Source organism: Atractosteus spatula, chromosome 9 (genome assembly GCF_055471065.1).
Source record: "Atractosteus spatula isolate fAtrSpa1 chromosome 9, fAtrSpa1.hap1, whole genome shotgun sequence".
NCBI lineage: Eukaryota > Metazoa > Chordata > Actinopteri > Semionotiformes > Lepisosteidae > Atractosteus > Atractosteus spatula.
This window is the reverse complement of record NC_142714.1, coordinates 7,662,761-7,683,338: the sequence shown is the minus strand read 5'-3', so window position 1 is coordinate 7,683,338 and position 20,578 is coordinate 7,662,761. Positions and strand designations below refer to the sequence as shown.

The window sequence follows — 20,578 nt, the reverse complement described above, 5'->3', positions numbered from 1 at the left end:
CCTGCTCTCCTTCAGGGACTGATGCCTACACCCAGCACTTCCACAGATGATTGCCCCCAGCTGAAAGCTCCCTCATAACATCACACGCTCCACCTCAACACGTTTGTAGCAATGAAAGGGTCTACACGTACAAGCCATGCAGATTTAACTGGTGCACTGCAATCGTTCAGAAAGCTGGGTGGTGTGCTTAGAACAGTGATCTACCAGCAACATCAGCATGATAGATGGAAGAGTTTCCCCACATGCTTTTAATTAAGACTGACAACTAACGGGGCCCATTCTCATCAGTTCTGTCCTAGTGCAGTGCCAAAGAGCACAACTCAACAACACTTACAACCTTCATTGCCTCCTATTCACGAAAGCTTTTCCACAGTAGGTTCTTGAAGATTTTAGATTACAGAATATCCAGCATTTATTCACAGACAACAACAATACCATAAGATCTGAATAAACCCGCTTTATTACAATTGTACTGAAAGAGCTTAAAACTTCCCTGCAGGTGATAATAAAGACCTGGTGTCACCTCTGTCCATTAAAGACTATCCGGCAATGTTGGGCTCTTACGTTTTTCTAAATGAATATGTCTGCCTGTCTGAAATGCAGAGGTGCTCTCTTGTTAAGGGAAGGCTGGTGCATACAGTATTGCTGCCAGGGGTGTTGTTGCTTTGGCACCGTGACAGCAGAGGAAGCGAAGGCTCGCTCCGGAGGGGCGCAGGACTCACAGCCTTGAGGATGTGCACGGAATCAGCGCCGAGCCAGGCCGCGTAGACGATCTCCTCGTTCAGGATGGACTCGAAGAGGTCGTCCTCGTTCTCCGCCTCGAATGGCGCGTGCCCTGACAGCATCTCGTACAGCAGCACGCCCAGAGCCCACCAGTCCACCGAGGGCCCGTACAGCATCTCCTGGAGGATCTGAGCACACAGCACGGACGTCAGCGCATACAAGCCATGGCCGACAATACAAACAGCCTTGAGGGGAATCTGCCCTGAATTGCAAAATCATTCCAAGAGAGCCGATTTTCCTGCACTTTGATGTCTGTAGCCCCAGATTAAAGTATACATGCAGCTACAGCTTCAATCCACTCAGCACAGGGCAGTAGGGTTGAAAGGGTATGAATGGAGCTGCCGTAGATGGTCCACTCTTTCTCGGGTAGATCTGATTTCTGGTGATGGGAATCCTGTAAGTTATTAATTCTTTTAAGTATTTTAAGTATGCCGCACTATGCTGAATGCCACGCTAGAAAATAGCTTTATCTCTGCTGCCTTAATTATTTTCACATCTTTCACTCGAATCTCGGGTGTTAATGATTTAGAAGAAACACATACAGGGTGTCTCTCTCAGAATGTGCATTATTAACATGCGAAGTCAAGCTGTGGTGTTCCTACATTTCTGTTCTATTCACTCAGTCCAGACACCCTGCAGGACAACAGAGGGGGAATCATTCCTGAGGGGCAGGAGTGAAGCACCAGTCGTGAATCAGAATCATGCCACTCCTGCCTTTACCAATGCACCTCCTGACACAGGCATTACAGGCTATTCATATCCCAGATTCTGACCGTGAAAAACTACACAAGTGACAAAGGATATGACAGCAAACAGGGAAGCTCATACACAAGCTGTGACGTTGAACGTCTGAGCTGTGCAAAAGGAAATCTGTCAGCTGAGTGCATTGAGACTGTCAGTAATTGATCTTCTAAAGAATGGAACAATTTCAGGCAGGAAGCAGGAAGCACACATGGGAGCTGAGTAACGCCTTTGTGTGCAAAATGTGGAAAGAGTATCCGAAGGGAAGGGTCTAGAGTTACAGTGTATGACTGCTATCTTGAAAATTTGGAAATCCAGTTTTTTAATGCCGGTTATGGGAAGTCAGTCCTTGGGGGTTGAAGAAAATGTTATTGTTTAAGCAGCAGTAGGATACTTACTTAGGACAAAAACAACATGTTGACTTGTTATCCAGTAAACCCCTGCTTCGCAGGAATGGTTTATATATACAATGATAACTGCCAACAGCTTCATTTCGGAGCAAAGCAACATGCTCTCTCTCAGCACGTTTCGGGGAGACATCCTACGCTGGCAGGATGGTAATTTAAAGTCCCGGGCCCTGTACCTCGGGGGCGATGTAGTCAGGCGTCCCACAGAACGTCCCTGTGGCCACTCCCTCGAAGATGCCCTCCTTGCACATGCCGAAGTCAGCCAGCTTGCAGTGGCCGTCCTTATCCAGGAGCACGTTGTCCAGCTTCAGATCCCTGAAACACAGCAACGTCCTCCAGTCAGAGCACCAGCGCACCCAGCCAGCCGGCGGGAGCCGACACGAGAACAAGAAGATACTTCCCTACACAGACGGCTGGGGTTCGCACCCAATGACATAGCCAGAAGGTGGAAACGACTTCAGGACATCCTTCTCAAAACATTTCGATAGTGGCCTCAGATCAATAAACTGGCGGTAACAAAATTATCAGGCTGGGTTGAATGTATCTCACCATTTCTGTGTTCTAGCTATTTTTATTCACTGTATTAAGGGCCTACACAGTAGGAAATTAAATCAGTTTTTGAAGGTCATAGCAGACTACATTGTTACATTTTGTAAACTCAGGCTGCATACTGAACAGATGAGATAACAGCGCAGGGGCAACATTCTGATTTTCTGCCAGACTGTTCCAGAAAACTCAATATTTAACCAACAGACAGAAAACAAATTTGCTTTTGACTTACCGATACAGTTTAAAGGACAATTAGAAACAGATTATTGCAAAAATGTTAGTTGACGAGCAAACAAAACTTTGGTTGTAGTAGGCTGGTCATTAGTAATGCTGTGTCACTTGTTCCCTTGGGACAGAAATAGGCTGTGTAGATTAATAAACAGCAAACCACAGCATCACACCTCAGTGAGAGACGTACTTCTATTGAATGAAGCTCACATACAATATGATATACAGCAGATGACAGACAAACTTAGATGTTATATGCACAAAAAGGCAGATTTAGAAGTGGTAAGAATCTCCCGTAACGTTGTGATTGGATGAAGAATTAATTAATATTCATACCCATGATCCAACATGTTGCGCAACCACTGCTCTTAACTCACTAACCGAGTTTAGGTTCAAAACCTAACTTTCAAACTGGAAGGGTATTAAATTATACATACAAAGACAGATGGCAGGAGGCCTTCTGCTGTGCATTCTGACAGAATGTAAATTCTACGTTTTATCACAGTGCAGTTGCCGGTCTATGTGCTTGCACGGGTGTCATTGGAAATCACTTTTCTTGGGTGGGTGTTGGCACTGATTTGTAGGAAAGCAGGTTGAAGTAATTTAACTAGTCTAATTTTCTGACAGGGATTTTATTTTTTCTAAACTTCATGTGATGAACACCTTGAAACAAAGCCAAGTTAACTGTACTGTGGTTGCACTTTTACTGTCACTTCATTGCAGGCTTTGATGGAACCAGCAGAGTATCTAATCCAGCAACAGAGTCAGTGGCTTAATTGGAGAAAGAATACATGAGGCTGTAGCCCTGGCTATGTCTCCCCAGAGTGCTGATGTGCCACTTATCCAGCCTACCAGGAAGGAGTGTGGAAATGTGGAGTGAGTGTGGGCTGTGCTGCTGCTTCTCGCTGCGTTTTAAAACGTTTGGAGATTCCAGTAAAGCCGCTCGGCAGCTGCCAACGCAAACTTGGCAGCTCCCTGCAGACCCTCCAGTTACAAGGCAGACTGTGTGTTCAGTCCAGGACCAGCCCTGAGGCTCCGTCCCGGACTGGGTAAGGGTGCCAGGCTCCTACAGGAAACCCCAGGCCTCGCTGGCCAGCTCACACCTGTGCAAAGGTACAATTCGCTGATTTTGCAACTCTGTGGTTTTGCCCAAGGAGGCAGCAATGTTAACCATGAAGGGCACATGTTTCTCACTAATTAAAGCCAAAACTAAGCATTCAAAGATCATTTTGCGAGACTTACATTTATATATATATATAATTATATATGCCTGACTGTATCATCATAAGTGACTTACTTTTGCACCTATTTATAAAACTGGGGATTTTGCTGGAGCAGTCCAAGTTGCTCAAGGCTACAACAGCTGTGTCTCACCAAGGATTTGAACCCACAAACCTTCCAGGTACAAGTCCAGAACCCTGAACACTGCTGTCCTAGCAGAGAAGACATACAAGCAGGTGAATGAGGTGACCTCACCAGCCTTTCATATATGTTTTCTTTTTTTTTCTACCAAAACTATGCAAGCATCGAAGAACAAAAATGTCTCTCGATGGCCTAAAATAGCCGCTCCTCCCTGATGCCTTGTACCTCACTGGCTTGAGATGGTCAGTCTGAGAGTGAAGGGCACCCTGGCCCCATGAACACAGACAGAAAGCAGTCCTGGGAGTTTGCCGAACTAGTCATCTGGACAGAGCCCTCCCATGTACGGTTTGACTTGCGACACTAAGTAATGACACTGTGTGGTGATGGTGGGGAAGCATTAAAGAGGATTTGAAATATCTCATTTTGTTCCAGCCCGCAAAAACAAAAAAAGTAAAACAGGAAACAGGAGACAGTGGATACGTGAGAAACAGCTCCCACTAAATAACCGCTCTGCTCTCCCTGCCAGCCAGTGTTTTCGACAGCTGAGATTCTGCTCAGGCAGACTGGGCAATTACAGCCCTGGCTCCTGGGGCCTTGGCTAAAACAACACCTCCCTGGGAAACGGGATTTCATTCCCGCAGACCATGAGCCGGCAGCAATTTACCGGAATTACAGATGGTGAAACAGGGCCATTTGCATCCCGAGAGGCAGCAGTTTCTCTTTACCGAGTGAGATCGTATAGGCCCTGAGCAGAAACATGGCTGCCACTGGCTCCCACTCCACAGAGGTAGTGCTGCTTCTCAAAGACTTGGGGAAAACAAGGCCCACCCCCGCTTTTGTATGTTTCATCTGTTGATATGTTTTATGATTATGATTGCGTGGCTCCCCTCTCTCCCACAACCCCCCCAGCACCCCCTATTGATCCCACCTCAGCTCCTCCACTGCTAGGAGACCAGCGCTGCCCCTGCACTGATGACTACAGGCCGAGGTGAGACGCTGACTGGCCTCTGATATCAACAACAAACATGGTGGTGCACACAGGCCTGGCTACAGGCACTGTCTGCAGCACACAGAGCAGTGGTTAGGAGCACAGCTGCCAAGCCTCCAAACTAGTTGTGGACCACAAATTCCAAACATTGCTTCTTAGTGCTTCTGGCAGACTCATCATTACAGAGGCACTGGCGCTAGTAATCACGTGATTGTTATCACAAAAGTGCCCTTTTCTGACTTTTAAGTATGCTTCAGGGTTTGGTTTTATGAATGCAAGGATTGCAGTCTTGCTCTTCAGGTCTTGGATATTTAAGCTTTTTCAGAAATGGTAGAAATGTAACGCAAACCAATAAATATGAGTCATATCCTTTATTATTTGTTTCAAGAATCCTCCCACAGGCCTGTTTAGACTAGATGCACTTGATAACCCTTTGCATCTTCTGTAGCCGTCTGCAGTGAAATGATAATACATTCCTACAGAAGAACTGTCCTGCATGTCTCACTGCTGGGCAGGACATGCTCTGTGGAGATGCATGAAAAGGGTTTATGTCAGCCCCGCTGAACCCAGACAGCCTGGTCTGTGTCACGTTTTGTCAGCGGAGTAGCAGTCCTTGAATACTGCCCTGCGACTGTCTGCCCACATGCCAGAAAACTGTATCCTCTCATCATACACAGCTAGGAGAGCAACCTTCCTTGTCCCCTCTGCCAACATGAAAAAACAAGCAGACTACAGATTTAGTGTGTCTAGGGCACAAGCCAGGGCAGTGGAACACCTTCCTCTGCCCAGCAGATGCTCTGTGTCTGAGACCATGTGCTGCATTCGATTCAATTGTTCCAGAGAGGTCGAAGCAGTGATAGACAAAGTGCACTGACATCAGGTGGCACAAGACCAGACAAAAGGACTAATAATGACTAATAAAGGACTTGCAAGGACTAATGAGGACTAGTAAAGGACTACTACTGTGAAGGAAGTCTGGCCTTCTACTGTAAGTGCTGATTCAGGGTCACGGTGATAACAATCCACATTGCCTCCCTAGATGGACAGCCAGCCAAGGTGGGGTTGTTTACCCACTGCACTTACTTGGCTTTGTACTGTCACAACCCTGTGATTAATACAGCCACTTACAGTGGAGACTTAGATATTGCAGTATTGTAAGACCCTGGATTTGTGTCAACAGTGCAGATTAAGATTGCACAATACAGGCCACCTCCCACATATGAGCAGACAATACAATGCTGACATTGTCTCCTGATGAATAACCTGATTACCTGCTTACACGCAGTGGAGTGTGTGGACTCATGTGCCCTCAGTCACCTGCTTGTGATGGTTCTAGGTTGTACACTGAAAGGCCACAAGGAGTGGAATCTGAACGCAGTGTAGCAGAGTGGGCATCACAGAGATGGCTGGCTTGACATCACCTGTAGGACACTGGGAAGACACAGCTGCCTCAGAGGGACCTGCTGTTGCACAAGAGCATCCGGGACAAAGACTTTTATATCAGAGCTTCCTGTGGAAAGCACAGGGCTCTCATGCACCACATGTGCTTCCTGTAGACGATAAAAAAATAACAGCATCTTAAATAGCATTTTCTGTGCGTATACACTCACAAACATGTGATATCTATTAAACCGCAACATCACCTGGATACAGAAATGATGCTTTACTGTCTCAGGCTGTACGGGCTGTGCTGCGTTAACAATGTTTGCAAAGCAGAACATGGAACACTCTGACACACCACCATGGACCGCAGAGCTCCTCCACTCTGAGCCTCGCTTGAATACACACTGTGACCTGCAATGCCACTGAAGATGAGGTGCAGGTGAGACACAACTGAACATTGTGAATATATGAACACTTGAAAAGAGTGAGCAAGAAGCACAGTAACCGCATTATTCTGGGAACAGGGATAATTAAGTGCACAGAAGCAAAGCCTGTGATTAACTAAGTACACTTAATATGAGATACAAAAGCTTCAAGTCTATAAGTCTGCTTCCCACAGTTCTCTGTATTATTAGAAGTTCACAAGGAATACAGCTTTTTATAGTTTCCAAAAGCTTAAAGCACAAGATCTGGCAGGTTCTAGTAGTATACTGTGTGAGGAGATGGCATCACTATTAGTGTTGTTTGGAATTCAGTCTTGTTTATGAGCAAGCCATCTCACACCAAATGTAATCCCCATTCTCTTGCTGTCTTATAATAAGGGTGTGTTGGTGTTCTAAATATATCACTGCGCTCAGAGGGTGGGAAGGGAACAGTGGCTGTAGGAGACATACTGAGTGCTTCTTTGTCACAGTGTACATGAGAGTGGTTTGCTGTGTTATGAGCCTCACTCAGAGGGAAACAGGATTTTAAATTTAAATTCCAACAGCTTTATTGGCATGACCGGTAAAGTCTAGTGTTGCCAAAGCATATACTGTACAAGTGATACCACATCTACAGACATTTATAATACAAATACACTGAAGACATTTTTACATACAACATATAACACATAGAAATGTATTGAAAGAAAAGTTCACTGTTCCTCAGGCTGTGACAGGACATCACATACTGTGCTGCCAGCTCACCTGAATTCCTTCCCCCCTCTCCCAGTGGAATTGGGAGATGTTCTGATTCTGGAAGGTGTGGGAATTCTGGGATTAGATGTGTTACTTTGGGGAAGAATCCGTGTCTAATCCCAGCGGATGTCTCACAGTGATTAGAAAGTGCAACTCTGTCTCGGGTTCTCCCTGCTGGCAGTGGGTTTTACCACTGCTGTTGCAGCAACTTGAAGCCAATGTTAAGAATCTCTACAGACTAGACCAAGAATCTTTACAAGCACACATGTGTACAAACTAAACCACTGCTATCTGTTAGGTCTAGTTCTTGATTTTGGTTATTTAAGATCTTTTCATACCTACAATACAGAATCATAAGTTTAGAAACCTTCCCAAAGTCAGAAACGACAAACCTTTGCTAGCCTTTGTTACTAGCACACGAAGAATCTTCTTTGAATTTTAACCACTGCTGTTGCAGCTGCTTATACCCGACACTGAACATTCTCCAACAGCCAAGTCAGCACAATCTGTTAAATATCTTTATGTAGTTTCTTTTGGTGGGTGATTCACAAAAACTGCGGACAGTCAGAAAAAAAATCAAGCAACGCCGTGTTTGTCATATTCTTTCCTTCTCTGTTCCACAGATTCAAACCCCCCTTGAAAATCACAGAGTGGAAATTTGTGTTCATCTAGGCATCAGTCTGTGCCAGTCCTGCTCCACCACAGTCACATAACAGGGGTTCTTCCAGGTCAGAGGAAAGACTTTGCTAAGGCAGTGAGAAAAAAGCGGGAGAAAATGTACTGTACACTCCAGCTAACATACTTGAACATTTTAGGTTGCCTGAGACCTAAGGGTCAACATCCAAACAAGTGAATGTTATAAACTATTTGAAAAAATTGCCTGTGAACTATAAAAGTGATTTCAGTGCAGGGGCACTGGAGTATTTAAGATTTTTTTGTTCTGCTCTAAGATAAGCTCTTAGATCAGGAAATCCACACCAAGATCCGGATGCCTAAAAGGTTTTCATGCATCTTATCAGCTGTTTATTTCACACAAACCATATTAAAGCAAAGAAATAATAACCAACAGCCAAACACCATTATTTTTGTACTATTTGCTGGCAGTAGCAAGATTGACTTCTGCACTATAGTTAGGCTTATTATAAAATCTGTCACTGAGTCCTCAGTACTGTTTTCCTGAAACGCAATAAAGGAAATGCAATTCGGTTTAAAAAGCCTGGTGGTTCAACCACATGACAAGAAGTCAACTTTTTGCCTTCAATAAATTGGTTACTGGGTGATAGTTCAACACTAGAATTTTCTGCTGCATGACTGTCACTACGGTTTCATGTATGGTAGGATTTCTTGCTCCAGGGCCTTGCCTTCAAATGCAATAAAAGAGAATTAAGGAAAGATTCATTCTAAAGCTGCAATAGCTTTTGAAGGTTACACTGTGACGTAATGACATTTAAATCCACTTGCTCTGACACCTGTTGAACTCCTGTTCCAGACCTGTGATGTTTCCAGGGCGGCCCAGATGCTGCACCTGGACGTGGGGATCCAGAACACACTGGGCATCACTGGCACTGAGACAGACAGTCCAAACCCTTCACGGACCATGGACTTTTCAGAACCCCATGGTCTCTTTGTGAAACTACTTCCAAGATAACAGTCCACCAATGATACTGAATAGACAAAATAACCCTCTCACAGAAGCTTCAGTAAAAAGGGCTAAAAGTGAAGTTCTCTGCAACTATAGACTACAGTACATGCTGTCCTGTCTGCACTGTCTCATAGCTCCCCCCCCCCCCAGAGATTATGGGAGCCAGAGACTGCAAACTGCTTCTGTACACACAGCTCACACAGCATAAACCGCACTGGAGTGAGAAATATTACTAAGAAAACATTGCAATTGAGCAATGCAAACCAAGACACATTTTTTACCAAAAAAAAGTAGAAGCAAGTTTTTTTTTTCCCAAGAAACGGACCATTCTTCGGCAGCAAACAGGATGCGAGATGCACTGTGGTTTTTTTCCTAAGACCCACTACACTTTTGTTATGGCCTGTTAGTGTATGCCATTCTGTACAACGCTTGGAGAGGGTGTCTAGAAGGAAAAGGTCTGCCCTGCAATTCTGTAGCGCTGATCAAAATAAGTATCTGATGTAATAAAAGTCAGATGTGAGTTTCAAGTAGTTATCTTGTATTTGGTGCACCGCACAGAGGATGGGATGACCCCTGCTGGTCAGAGGCACAAACCCGCACTCTCCAGTGGAAAATTGCCACAAGTGCATCTATAGAACAGGCCTGCTGAGATGATCCTTGGCTGTAGATAATATTAGATTAAAGACCAACTGTTCACACAAGGTATAGATCATCACAGTGCAGCTGTTGCAGCCCTGAGCCTGGAGAGCAGAGGCGTGGGGGAAGTAATGGGAGGAGCCGGTGTGAGAATGAACAGCTTCTTTGCACATACCCTAAACAGGGATGTATCAGGAGAGATCAAGGACCTGACCATGCCACTCTGTGATGCTATGGATGCCTGGTAAGATCTCAAAAAAAGATTTAAAAATGGGTTACGACTGTGGTTTAGCACACAAATGGACTGTATAAAGAGGTGGGTAATGGCATGCAGGCCCACAATGGACACAAGGATCTACAGCCTACGATCAGCTACTGCCACAGCACAGGTGCTGGTTTGAGCCTATAGTACTCCCCACAGGGTACTGCTGCTGGTGTGTCTTTGCACTGATCACTGGGAGCCACTGAGTTTTGCTCATCACACAGGACCATAATGCTTTCGGTGCTGACATGGAGGCAAAGATTCTAATTTTAAACCAGCGCGGTTTAATTCAGATCTAATCCAATCTCTCTTGCCGTGAGGATGCCAACTGATTACTTAGAAGGTCAGCAGAGCAGGGAATTTGATTCAGTGGCTCTAAATCAAACCTTTGGGTCATATGGGCTTTAAATCCCTCAAACCCCTAAAGACCTTTAGTCCTTCCTGCCAGGCTACAACACCTGCAATGTTTGCATAACCCAAAGCAAGTGTCCACTGTCCTAAAAACGCCTTTCATGACATAATTCCAACTGGGCTTTGCAGGATCTCTTCAGCGAAAAAGAGATGGCCATACTGATGTCTCATCTCCCAGCGCTGAAGATGTCACTGCTGTGAGGAGTAAGAGAAAGATGCCGCAACTAGGGTTCAAACCTGCCAGCATTACTAAACGCAGCTATCAAAAGACAACCTGCGCCAATGTATTCCAGGATCACCCCAGGGAAGTTTTGAAACAGCTGACAAGCCACTCATCAGGCACAGATTTACCATCAGACCCCGTGAACTGGTCAGAAAAATGTAACTAACCCTTGACTGTTAACACGTGGCTTGCTCTATACAGTATGTTTAAACTGTATGTGATTTGAACAAAGTAATAGTCCAAACTTGATGCGTTTCCGAAATCAATGCTTACCACACAGGAAGCTCACTTTTGCAAGTAAAACAGGAAAGACTGAGTGAATAAGCCAGTCTGTCAGGCAGGGTCCACCCTTGCTGACTGTAAGCACCTGTAATATGATATATAACCATACAGAACAGAACTATGTATATAGGGTCTCATATAAGGGCAGATCAGTGCCTGCCTCCTTTATCGCAGCTCCAGGTGCGTGCAGGAGCAGGAAGAAGGCAGGGCCAGTACCGCGGCGCGACAGACCCCACCTGTAAATGATGCCCTTCTCGTGCAGGAACATGAGAGCTGAGGTGATCTCTGCGGAGTAGAAGCGCGCGCGGCCCTCGTCGAACTTCCGGGACTTCTGGATGTGAAACATGAGGTCCCCGCCATTCACGAACTCCATGACAAAGAAGAGGCGGTCCTAGAGGGCAGACACGGCGAAGGCTTTAACGAGCGCCAGGTTAGGGCAAGCAACTGCTAATGAGTACAACAGCTACAAGTTATCATTGAAAGAGCTTATTCTAACAGCAAACAGTCACTGGGTAAAGGAATACATTACTACTGAAAAGCAATTTCCCCCAACTTATTAATTTAGAAAACTAATTACACTTACATCAGAACCTTGCAATTGAAATGCATTACTTTTTAGGTCCCTACATGCACTCACACACATATACAAGCAATCAGGAACTGTGTCTACACCCCAACCCCTGAGATCTGCAATCCCATCCTTCTAAGTGTAACGTAAACCGCAGATCTGTGAGCTGTTCAGCGCAGGTGAATTCAGGATTCAGAGGAGGTGTCAACATGAAATTCTGCTCCGTGTCACTCTGTGGACTGGTTTGCAAGTCTTGGTCATGGTGTTGAGAAGAGAACTGCACCTTTCTTAATTTGTGGATATGAAATGGGAAACTGATCTTTGGCATCCTGCTGGTGGAAACCGTTCAATTCTCATCAACACAAAAAAGATATAGAGATGAGGAATGCTGTGTTGTCTTAATTAAAGCTGAAAGAATCTCCTTTTTATGCAACTTTAAAGAGAGAGCTTAGATACATGAGCATACAATGTGAATATCTGCTTGACAATGTCAAGTATAGGTCTCTGAAGCTTTGCGCAGTCTGAAATGTGAAATCCTCCTATTGCTCACTATCATCCTTTTCCTCTACAATGAAAGCTTTCTGTCTGAGGTCAGCAGGGCTCCTGGTTCACACTGATTCTTCCCATGACATGGACAGACCAGTGTCCAGACACACCAACCCCTTCCTTCCCGTCCACTGCCTGAGAAACTCCTCTCGTCCTCTTGGGGGAGCGAACACTCAGGGTCGCAGATGTGGTTATTTCCTTAAACACAGGGTCCCACCGTAGGAGCACGAGCCTCGCCAAGAGAAAGACGCATCGCAAAAAGGAATGTCTCTTTAAGCACAAACCTCCCTCGAGATGGGAGAAAGAGAAAGCAATGCCTGTGTAACTGTGGATGAACGGCCTGCATGACTCTGAAAGGTCTTTCGGTCAAACCCATTCTCCGCAGTGGTCTGAAACCCGCGGGGAATTCCACAGGAGTGCGCAGACGCCTGTGACTGGACGAGAAACTGAGCCCGATGGGGTCTAACATGAGGGTGTGAGCACTGTGGGACAATCAGTGCCAGCAGGGAGGCATTTCTCTCCCACTGAGCGAAGACACGTCTGCCTGGTGAAAGTGCAAGGTGACTGCGCGTGCTCGCCAGAGGCGGAGAATCGAAGAAAATCATTGCCAGAAGCCCACCATCATTTCATCCTGGGGGACTACAGATTTATGGTCAGCCCTTAATACAATGTCATGCAATGTTGATGGATGGCAAAGCTGTTCGGCTAAATTAATAATAATAATAATTGCTTACACTTATATAGCGCTTTTCTGGACACTCCACTCAAAGCACTTTATGGGTCATTGAGACTCCCCTTCACCCCCACCAGTGTGTAGCCCCACCTGGATGATGTGACGGCAGCCATAGGGCACCAGTACACTCACCACACATCAGCTCTCAGTGGGGAGGCGAGCAGAGTGATGAAGCCAATTCAGAGAGGGGGTTTATTAGGATATAAATTAAGCAAGAGCCCCATCCTTAGGAAAAAGCTGCTTCTCCAGAGCTTATGAGGATGAGGATTTCTATGCTAGGTACGAAATTCCTGACATACGAGGGGGCAAGTCATTTCAGCCTGTGACTGGGCTATGATGTCAGACTCAATCAGAACCAGGACCACTGAGGGCTCAGAGCTACATCGTTGCTTCACGGAGACTCCTGCCGAGACTGGACGGGCACGCTGCAGAGGTGTGGCACTTGTGGGCTCAGAAATGTGCTGCAGAGATATTGCAGACGCAGGCAGCCTGTGGCTGTTCTCTCTGCGAGAGAAAATTACTTAATAGTGTTTACAGAGCTGATGTCTGAACGTACACGGGACACCGCGCAGTAATTAGTGCTGATCAGCACCTAAAGACTTTCTCTGCTGCGGCAGCAACACCACTCCAGGCTCAAGCTTTTCTCCCCCCCCACAACCAAGGCTGCTCATTTGTTTGACTTTAAATGATTTTAGAAGTACAGAGATCCCTCTGAGCAATGAGATGGGAAAAATGCCGAGCCGCGCTGCTGTGTAACTAAGTGGGTCCCACTGCCCTAAGTCACCGTGTGGAAGAAGCCGATGATGGCGATGTCTTACGACTTTTGGAAAATTTCTAATGACCTGTCTTGTCTCCGTGACAAAAAAACCTTCCGGCCGGAATAATCTTTCTGCGTGCCGTTTGCTTTAAAAAGAAGAGAGCGAGTCATACTATTCTATAAAAAAAACAAGGATTGCATGAGGAAATTGAGAAGAGATGCAGGTACCAGGGCCACAGTGCAGGACTGCACAGTCTGAGCTCATCTGTCCTCCACCAATAGAGTGAGCGACTGCGGTTAGAGAAAGCAGGTTTGAGGTTTGACCTTCCACAGGCCCAGCACAGCCTGCGGAAGGGAACAGTGGCGGCTGTGCCCATTTCTCACGTTCTCTGCCCTACAGCCATTCTGTGGCGGAAAAGTAGGACAGGCTTGCTGCTGCCCCCTAGTGGAGCCTCCTGGGAAATATTACATTCCTGTACAAGCCTTTTCACCAAGCCAATTCATTGCAAGGGAGACCTAGGCAGTGAAAGAGAGGGATCCACTTTCTGTCCGCTTGCTGACTTTTTGTATAGATCACACCGGCAGTCAGAGATTCTGACACGAGAGGGTTCTGCTGCCCCGCCCCCAGCCTGCCTCTCTCCTGCTTCCCAGCTGCTCTGTCATCCGCACCAAGTGTCATTTCATCCGTTTCTGTCAAACCCGCAGGGAGCTTCCCTCCTCAGGCAATCCTGTCCATTACTGTGGCTCTGATAGATCGTTTCCATTCTCTCTCGCTCTCTCTCTCTCTCACTCTCACTCTGTTTTTGCAAGCGCCTGAATTCTGCTCTGCACAAGAAAAAGGACAGGGCAGAGAGGAAAAGAGGCCGCGTTGCTAATAGCTGATAGATTTCATCCAGCCTGGGTATCTTGTCGGCATGTTGGCTGGGCAGCTTGTTCCACGATCCTCCCACTAGTCACTTCTTGGGTTTTAAATGCTGTTCCCTATACTTTCCATACTTGAATTATGGTCTTCTTTGCTCAAGACTAAAAAGGTTCAGTTCCTACAGCCTGTCTGAGAAGGACATTCATTTCAGCCCAGGAATGTACCAGTTTGCTCTCTCCAGTCAGATTTTACAACAGTAATATCATTTTTGTTTTTGTAACATGGTGACCTAAATTGTACACAGTATTCTAAATATAGTCTTACTACTGCATTGCACAATATTTACATAACACCCCTTGATTTAATGTCTACACTCTTAACTATATATTGTACCATTCTGATTGAGACAGGATTTTTACAGGTTGCATGTTCAGTGTCTCCCATCGTACATGCAAGCACATAGCTTTTGTTGTTATCTGCATGTAACACTGCACCGGTCTACAATAAAAATCATGTTTCTGTTTTTCCCCGGTCCCAGATCTGCTCTAAATCTTCTGGAATTTCCTTTTCTGGTTCTCTAGTGTTTGTCAGCTTCTTATATTTTGGCGTTAACTTCACTCTGTGACTACACTCTCACTACTGCGGCCACACTTGTATAACAAGGAAGAAGCACATTAAACACTGTGCTCTGTAGCTAGTCTGTGACCTTGATTAATTTACTGACTACGCCACAATCCAGACTGTTGATATGAATTAGGAGGAGCAGTTGTCCTAATACAGTTCCCTGTGGTACTCTGCTAATTACATCACCCCAACTGCAGCATTCACTCCTTACCTATACAGCCTGTCTTCAATCATTTAATCAGTTCTCAATCCAAAGACACATCATGAATGCCTCCCAGCTGCAATTGAATAATTAATCCTTTACCCAGAACATGGTCAAAGCCCTTGTGAAACTTTTATTGTACCATATCATGTGCTCCGTTTGTACTGTATCTATTCCTGCCATTGCTCTTTCAAACTGGAGTTTCCTAAATCCATGTTGCCACACAGTTGATCCTCTTGATTAATTCTAATTATTGTTTCCATGTTAGAGATGTAAGACTTATTGGTCTATAATTATGTGCTCCGGTGTTGGTGCCCATTATGAACAGGGGGCAGAGGAGCAATGTTTCTCTGCACGTCTGTTTTCGGTTCTCCCTCTCTCTCTCTCTCTGCCCGTTCTGGGAGTGCGGCGCGGCATGCTGTCCTCACCACAGTCTGGAAGCAGCAGTAGAGCTGGGTGAGGTAGGGGTGACTGCCCGCCAGGGACAGCACCCTCTTCTCCGTCATGGTGCACTCGACATCGTCGTCCTGCAGGATGATGTCCTTCTTCAGCACCTTCACCGCAAACACCCGCTCGCTGCCGTTCAGCCGGGAGAGCATCACCTGCGAGGGGAGACAGCCGCTCGTCACAGTGGGGCGACACACAGCCGCGTGGCTCTGGCGCAATGACCAGCAGGGGGCAGACGGGCAAAACAGTGTCGTTCGTCCGAAGCTTTAACACTGAGTTAACACTTGTTTAAAAACCTTCCCCACCACAAAGCGCACAGTCCCAAACGGCTCAGTGTCTGGTCAGGGGCGAAGGAGGAACAGGTCAGACTGACAAAAAAGCAGGGCAACCAAACAGCTGGTGCCGAGAGAGTGCTATTTAATGACAATGTGGTTTTATAACTCTAGAACTGAGCTCCGCTGGACTGCTGGGTGGCTGATCAATTCCAGGTACGGCATGTTGCCGTGACGCACCTTTCCGAAGCTGCCCTTGCCCAGCACCTGCAGAAAGGTGAAGTCATCGATGCCCAGTTTCCGGGTCTCGCTGTCGAAGCTGACGGGCCGCGTCTCCTTCTCGCTGGACCTCCGATTCGGAGACTCCACGTTGTTGTTGCAGGTCTGGAAAACAGCGATCCAGCCCCGGGTCTCCGTTATCGTGGACAGGACAGAATTCAAAGCTTTTTCACACTCCCAACAGACTCCTGTGAATGTTTCTACACCACACTGTGAAAAAGTAGAAGAACCCTTCCCCGGCTGTCGTTAGAAAGTCACTGTTATTTCCTCAAAACCGGGGACCCTGCACTAAATCAAAAATAAGCATTTAGAGATGTTGGCTAAACCAGCTTTATTTTGAGGTTGGTAATTTCCCAGAGCTTTTTACTGTTTCACCTAAACTGTAAAATGATGCTGATGGAGTGCAGGGCATTCGTGAGGTCAATGCAAATGTTTCAGTGTTTCAGGACAACAGAAAGTCAAAGGAGTTTGATCAAGCCTATGAGAAAAAACATCAGGAGCCATTTTTCTGCTCCCACCTCCACCCTGTTACAGCACTCCAGAATCCTGCAGGCATGTGGTAATCACGTTTCATCTAGAGTGCAGTAAATTAAGAGCTCTGGAATGGCCTTTAAAACGCTTGGTGAAGAGGTATTGCCCAGTGATAGGAGACACAGTGTGGGGGAGAGGGGGACAGTACAGTGGACAGCAGAGACAACGTCACTACCATGGAGTTGCGTTTGGACAGGCCCCCCGCCTGCAGCCCCATCTCGGCCAGCTTGTTGGCCAGCTCCACGCTGTTCACCCCACAGCTGGGCGCCACGTTGGGCTTGCAGCGGATGTGCACGTTCATCTTGCAGACTGCGGACCAATCACAGAGACACAGTCAGGAGGACGCAACATCCTCCAGGCAGCGATACCATCAGTCCCTGCAGTCTCTTCCCCAACACAGATAAGACAAGCCGACAGAATAATCTGCCACCAAGCATACGCAAGACAACAAAACTTCATTTTGGCTTCAGATACCATCAGTTTCGCTGTGTGCCAAAATGCATGGCACAACGTGATGCACACAGACAAACTATACAGTGCCTTATCACCCCAAAGCATCTTAGAGTTCTCTACAGGAAAGGTGTTAAGCACAGTAACAAAAATTGCTGTGGCCACAAAAATATGGATCAATAAAACAAACGATATCACAGTGACTACTGTATATCCAGTATACAACCTTCCCCTGGCAGAGCAATGAGTAGTCTGCGCACTCAGAGCTTGAGCAGCGTGCAGTGGTGCAAAGGGAGAGAGGAAGACTTACTCTTGCAGTGCAAGCCCTGTCTCACAAAGCCCCAGAGCAGCGAGCCACAGTGGTCGCAGAAGGTCGGCACCTTGAAGTTGTGCATGTTGAACTTGTGAGGCACGTTGATGCTGAAGCCCTGGTTAGTGGCCTGTTCGTGCGCACAGAAAACACAGGATTGATGATGATAATGATAATAATGATAATGTTGATAATGATAATGCTTGGTGACCGAATCGCTGCTGCATCGCGCTGCAGCAAGTGAGCGACCAAGGAGCTGGTCAGAGCCGAGAGTCCCATTCCAGCAAACAGGCCTGAGGCCTGCGAGACACATTGGTGAAAAACTGTACCTGCATTCATCAAAACCTTTTAACACACTAATCTACTAGTGGGCTAACCAGGTTTTCTGGGGTCTTCCAAGTCTTCTCCTACTTGCTAGTTACTAACAAAACTAATTAGTTTCTAAACTGCACAGATTAAGCATCATTTGCATGCTTTCAGACGGTAATGACTTCCAGAGGCCTAGTGAACCTGTGAAGCCACAGGCTTCCAGGGCAAAAGAAGTCCACCGTTACCCCTGACTGCTCGCTGGCGAGGCAGCAGAAACACAATTTCAACAAACAAGCCAGTGTGAAAAAATGTAAATGAGAAAAAACAATGTTTTATTAATCTGGATTAATTGATGCTGGGCAATCACAGCTAAGAGGTCTTGCTGACTCCATCTCATTTAGTTGAAAGAAAAAATAACCCCACTATTTCTGCCTCTTTAAGTGGTGTGTGTGTGTGCGCGCATGTGAAACTTCACTTCCACAAAACTGTGCAGCGGTAGTCTCACAACTGCAGCCACACTTGTATAACCAGGCAGGAGAAAATAAGCACCGTGCTCTGTAGCTATACCCCAGTATACAGTTTCTGGTTCCTCCTTTGTTTTTATTGTCAAGTTGGTCGCTCTGACAGAAACAGCCTGCAATGCTGACAGCTCAGCTAGGTGGCAGCATCACCCAACCTATTAGTGACTGCACATGAGCTAAGAGGATCACATGTGCCTTTGTTACAGTTTCTGCCCCTTGTTTTTACCAATGTGGTGTTATTTTTCTGAGCCCTGCTTCTAAAAGAAATACCATTCTTTGATCTAAACTGACTGAAAGAGTTAGAACACGTCAGGTGCTGTCTGCTCTGCTCGACTGTGAATGTCAAGACGGCTGAAATGCTTTTGAGCATGTGTCTGATCTGCATAATCTGCATGTGTCTGGGGGCGCATGCACTGTCAACAGAACATCATGAGTGTAGAAGGTACAGAACAACTGAATCTCTCGTTTCAGAAACCACAAAAAAAACAACTGAAACACTTTGTCTCTCAGCTCATGAGAATGCCTCTCCATGCTTAGGAGGCTGACGTTCATATTTGTTAGTTTTTTTCCCCTGTAGACAAACCCTGATCAAACAGTCAAATTAATTCAGGCACTACAGAGTGAGCGCAGTTTGACACAGGAAAGGTAAGGTCCTGGGTTAAAGCCGGTTTGTAACTACATGTTTTGGAGGATTTTCTTGTAACGAACAGCTAGAATGGTTATTTCTGTACAGGCGTCTTCTGCACTGAACTGTGTTGTATTAACAAGAAAGCAGCAGTGTGGGTTCTCCCTGACCTCTTCATTGGCGGGTTTCTTCATGCGGGGACATGCTGTGACAATGAGCTGGTGACATCGCTTGTGGACAACACAGGTACACACTGAAAAGAGAGAGAGAGAGACAGGACACAACCAGTCACGTGATGGAAAGCACCAGCCCAGGCCTGCCCTTTAACTGTTTCACTTTCTGAAAAGACTCTCTGCTGACCTTCATTTTAGAGCTCCTCCGTATGCAATATGCTCCTGACTGACATAAATCAGGGCCAGCTTTCCAGCGGACTTCTTGGCTATTTAATCAAAGCCCTAAGTGCAATAATCATTTTCTTAAATGTGTGTTTTGAGCTCCCAAATAACAGCATCAAAAAATGACAGCAACATTCAAGTTAAATAAGCAGTTTCAAAGATCATTTGAAGTCTCCATTAGCGTCAGAGACGGAAACTTTGAAAAAAGTCTAATTGCCAAATTATTTAGTGTTAAATAAAGCAGCTTGAGAGCTCAGCTGGAGTCAGACATAGTTGTAGTGAGAGCCAGGATAGGACAGACACAATAAATCATCAAATCTTGCATTGGTGTGCTGTAAGACAGTTGAACTACTATAGCTCAGAAATGCAGGTTTTCTATATCTCTTTAAATCAACAACCGCGGAAGTAAAGTGTTCAATTGCTTTTTTTAATCTAATGATTAGGTCAGTTTGGTCTTTAAGAGCAGAAGCAGATTGCAAACCTAAAGACTCTGCAGCTCTCTAGGAGCTAGGCTCCACCACTGTACAACATATCGTATTGCATTGGGCTGAATTTTCATTTGAGCACCAGAACTCTATTTAAATGTTGTATGAAGTCAATTTTTACAGCTCAATAAGAAAAAGTATACTGATACACTGCAAGAAGCACTCGATAATCGTAGTAAATGATTGACTGAATGAATGGATTAATGACTCTCCCTGCTGGGCTCTGCAAGCGAGCCTTCGAAAAGTGCAGAGTGACTTGTGAGCTTTCACAAGTGGTTTTCCTTTTTCTTTTTACTAAGAAAACAAACCGACTTTAAAAATACTAGAAAAGATGAAGGTCACCATTAGTGTCAAAAATGAAGTCTGCTAAATGCACTGCGAAAGGAGTGAAAAAGGAAACGCAGACTTCTCAGTCACGAGGGACGTACAGCCTGCAGTCCCCAGTCTGTGGTGGGCCTGCAGAGAGCAACTGTGTTCTACAGTAGCTCAGCCTAGGCAGCGGTTTTTCACCCAGTGATATGGGGGGAGATAGAGCTGCACAATAGCAGAGGCTGGTGTTAGCTGCTTTCTCACAGTGCATGCGTTTC

At 45.9% G+C, this 20,578-nt stretch overlaps 1 protein-coding gene across 1 annotated transcript in view; it reads right to left on the bottom strand.

The window, feature by feature from the left end:
- Window positions 1–20,578, bottom strand: part of prkcha (protein kinase C, eta, a) — a 45,256-nt gene that overhangs the window by 6,232 nt on the left and 18,446 nt on the right. The window contains exons 5-12 of the mRNA XM_088925534.1: window positions 19,282–19,364; window positions 17,657–17,786; window positions 17,072–17,205; window positions 16,327–16,470; window positions 15,796–15,969; window positions 11,312–11,466; window positions 2,108–2,246; window positions 723–911 (exon numbers count right to left, since the gene is read on the bottom strand). Coding sequence (XP_088781660.1) covers window positions 723–911; window positions 2,108–2,246; window positions 11,312–11,466; window positions 15,796–15,969; window positions 16,327–16,470; window positions 17,072–17,205; window positions 17,657–17,786; window positions 19,282–19,364 — 1,148 coding nt within the window. The remainder of the gene's footprint in view (window positions 1–722; window positions 912–2,107; window positions 2,247–11,311; window positions 11,467–15,795; window positions 15,970–16,326; window positions 16,471–17,071; window positions 17,206–17,656; window positions 17,787–19,281; window positions 19,365–20,578) is intronic.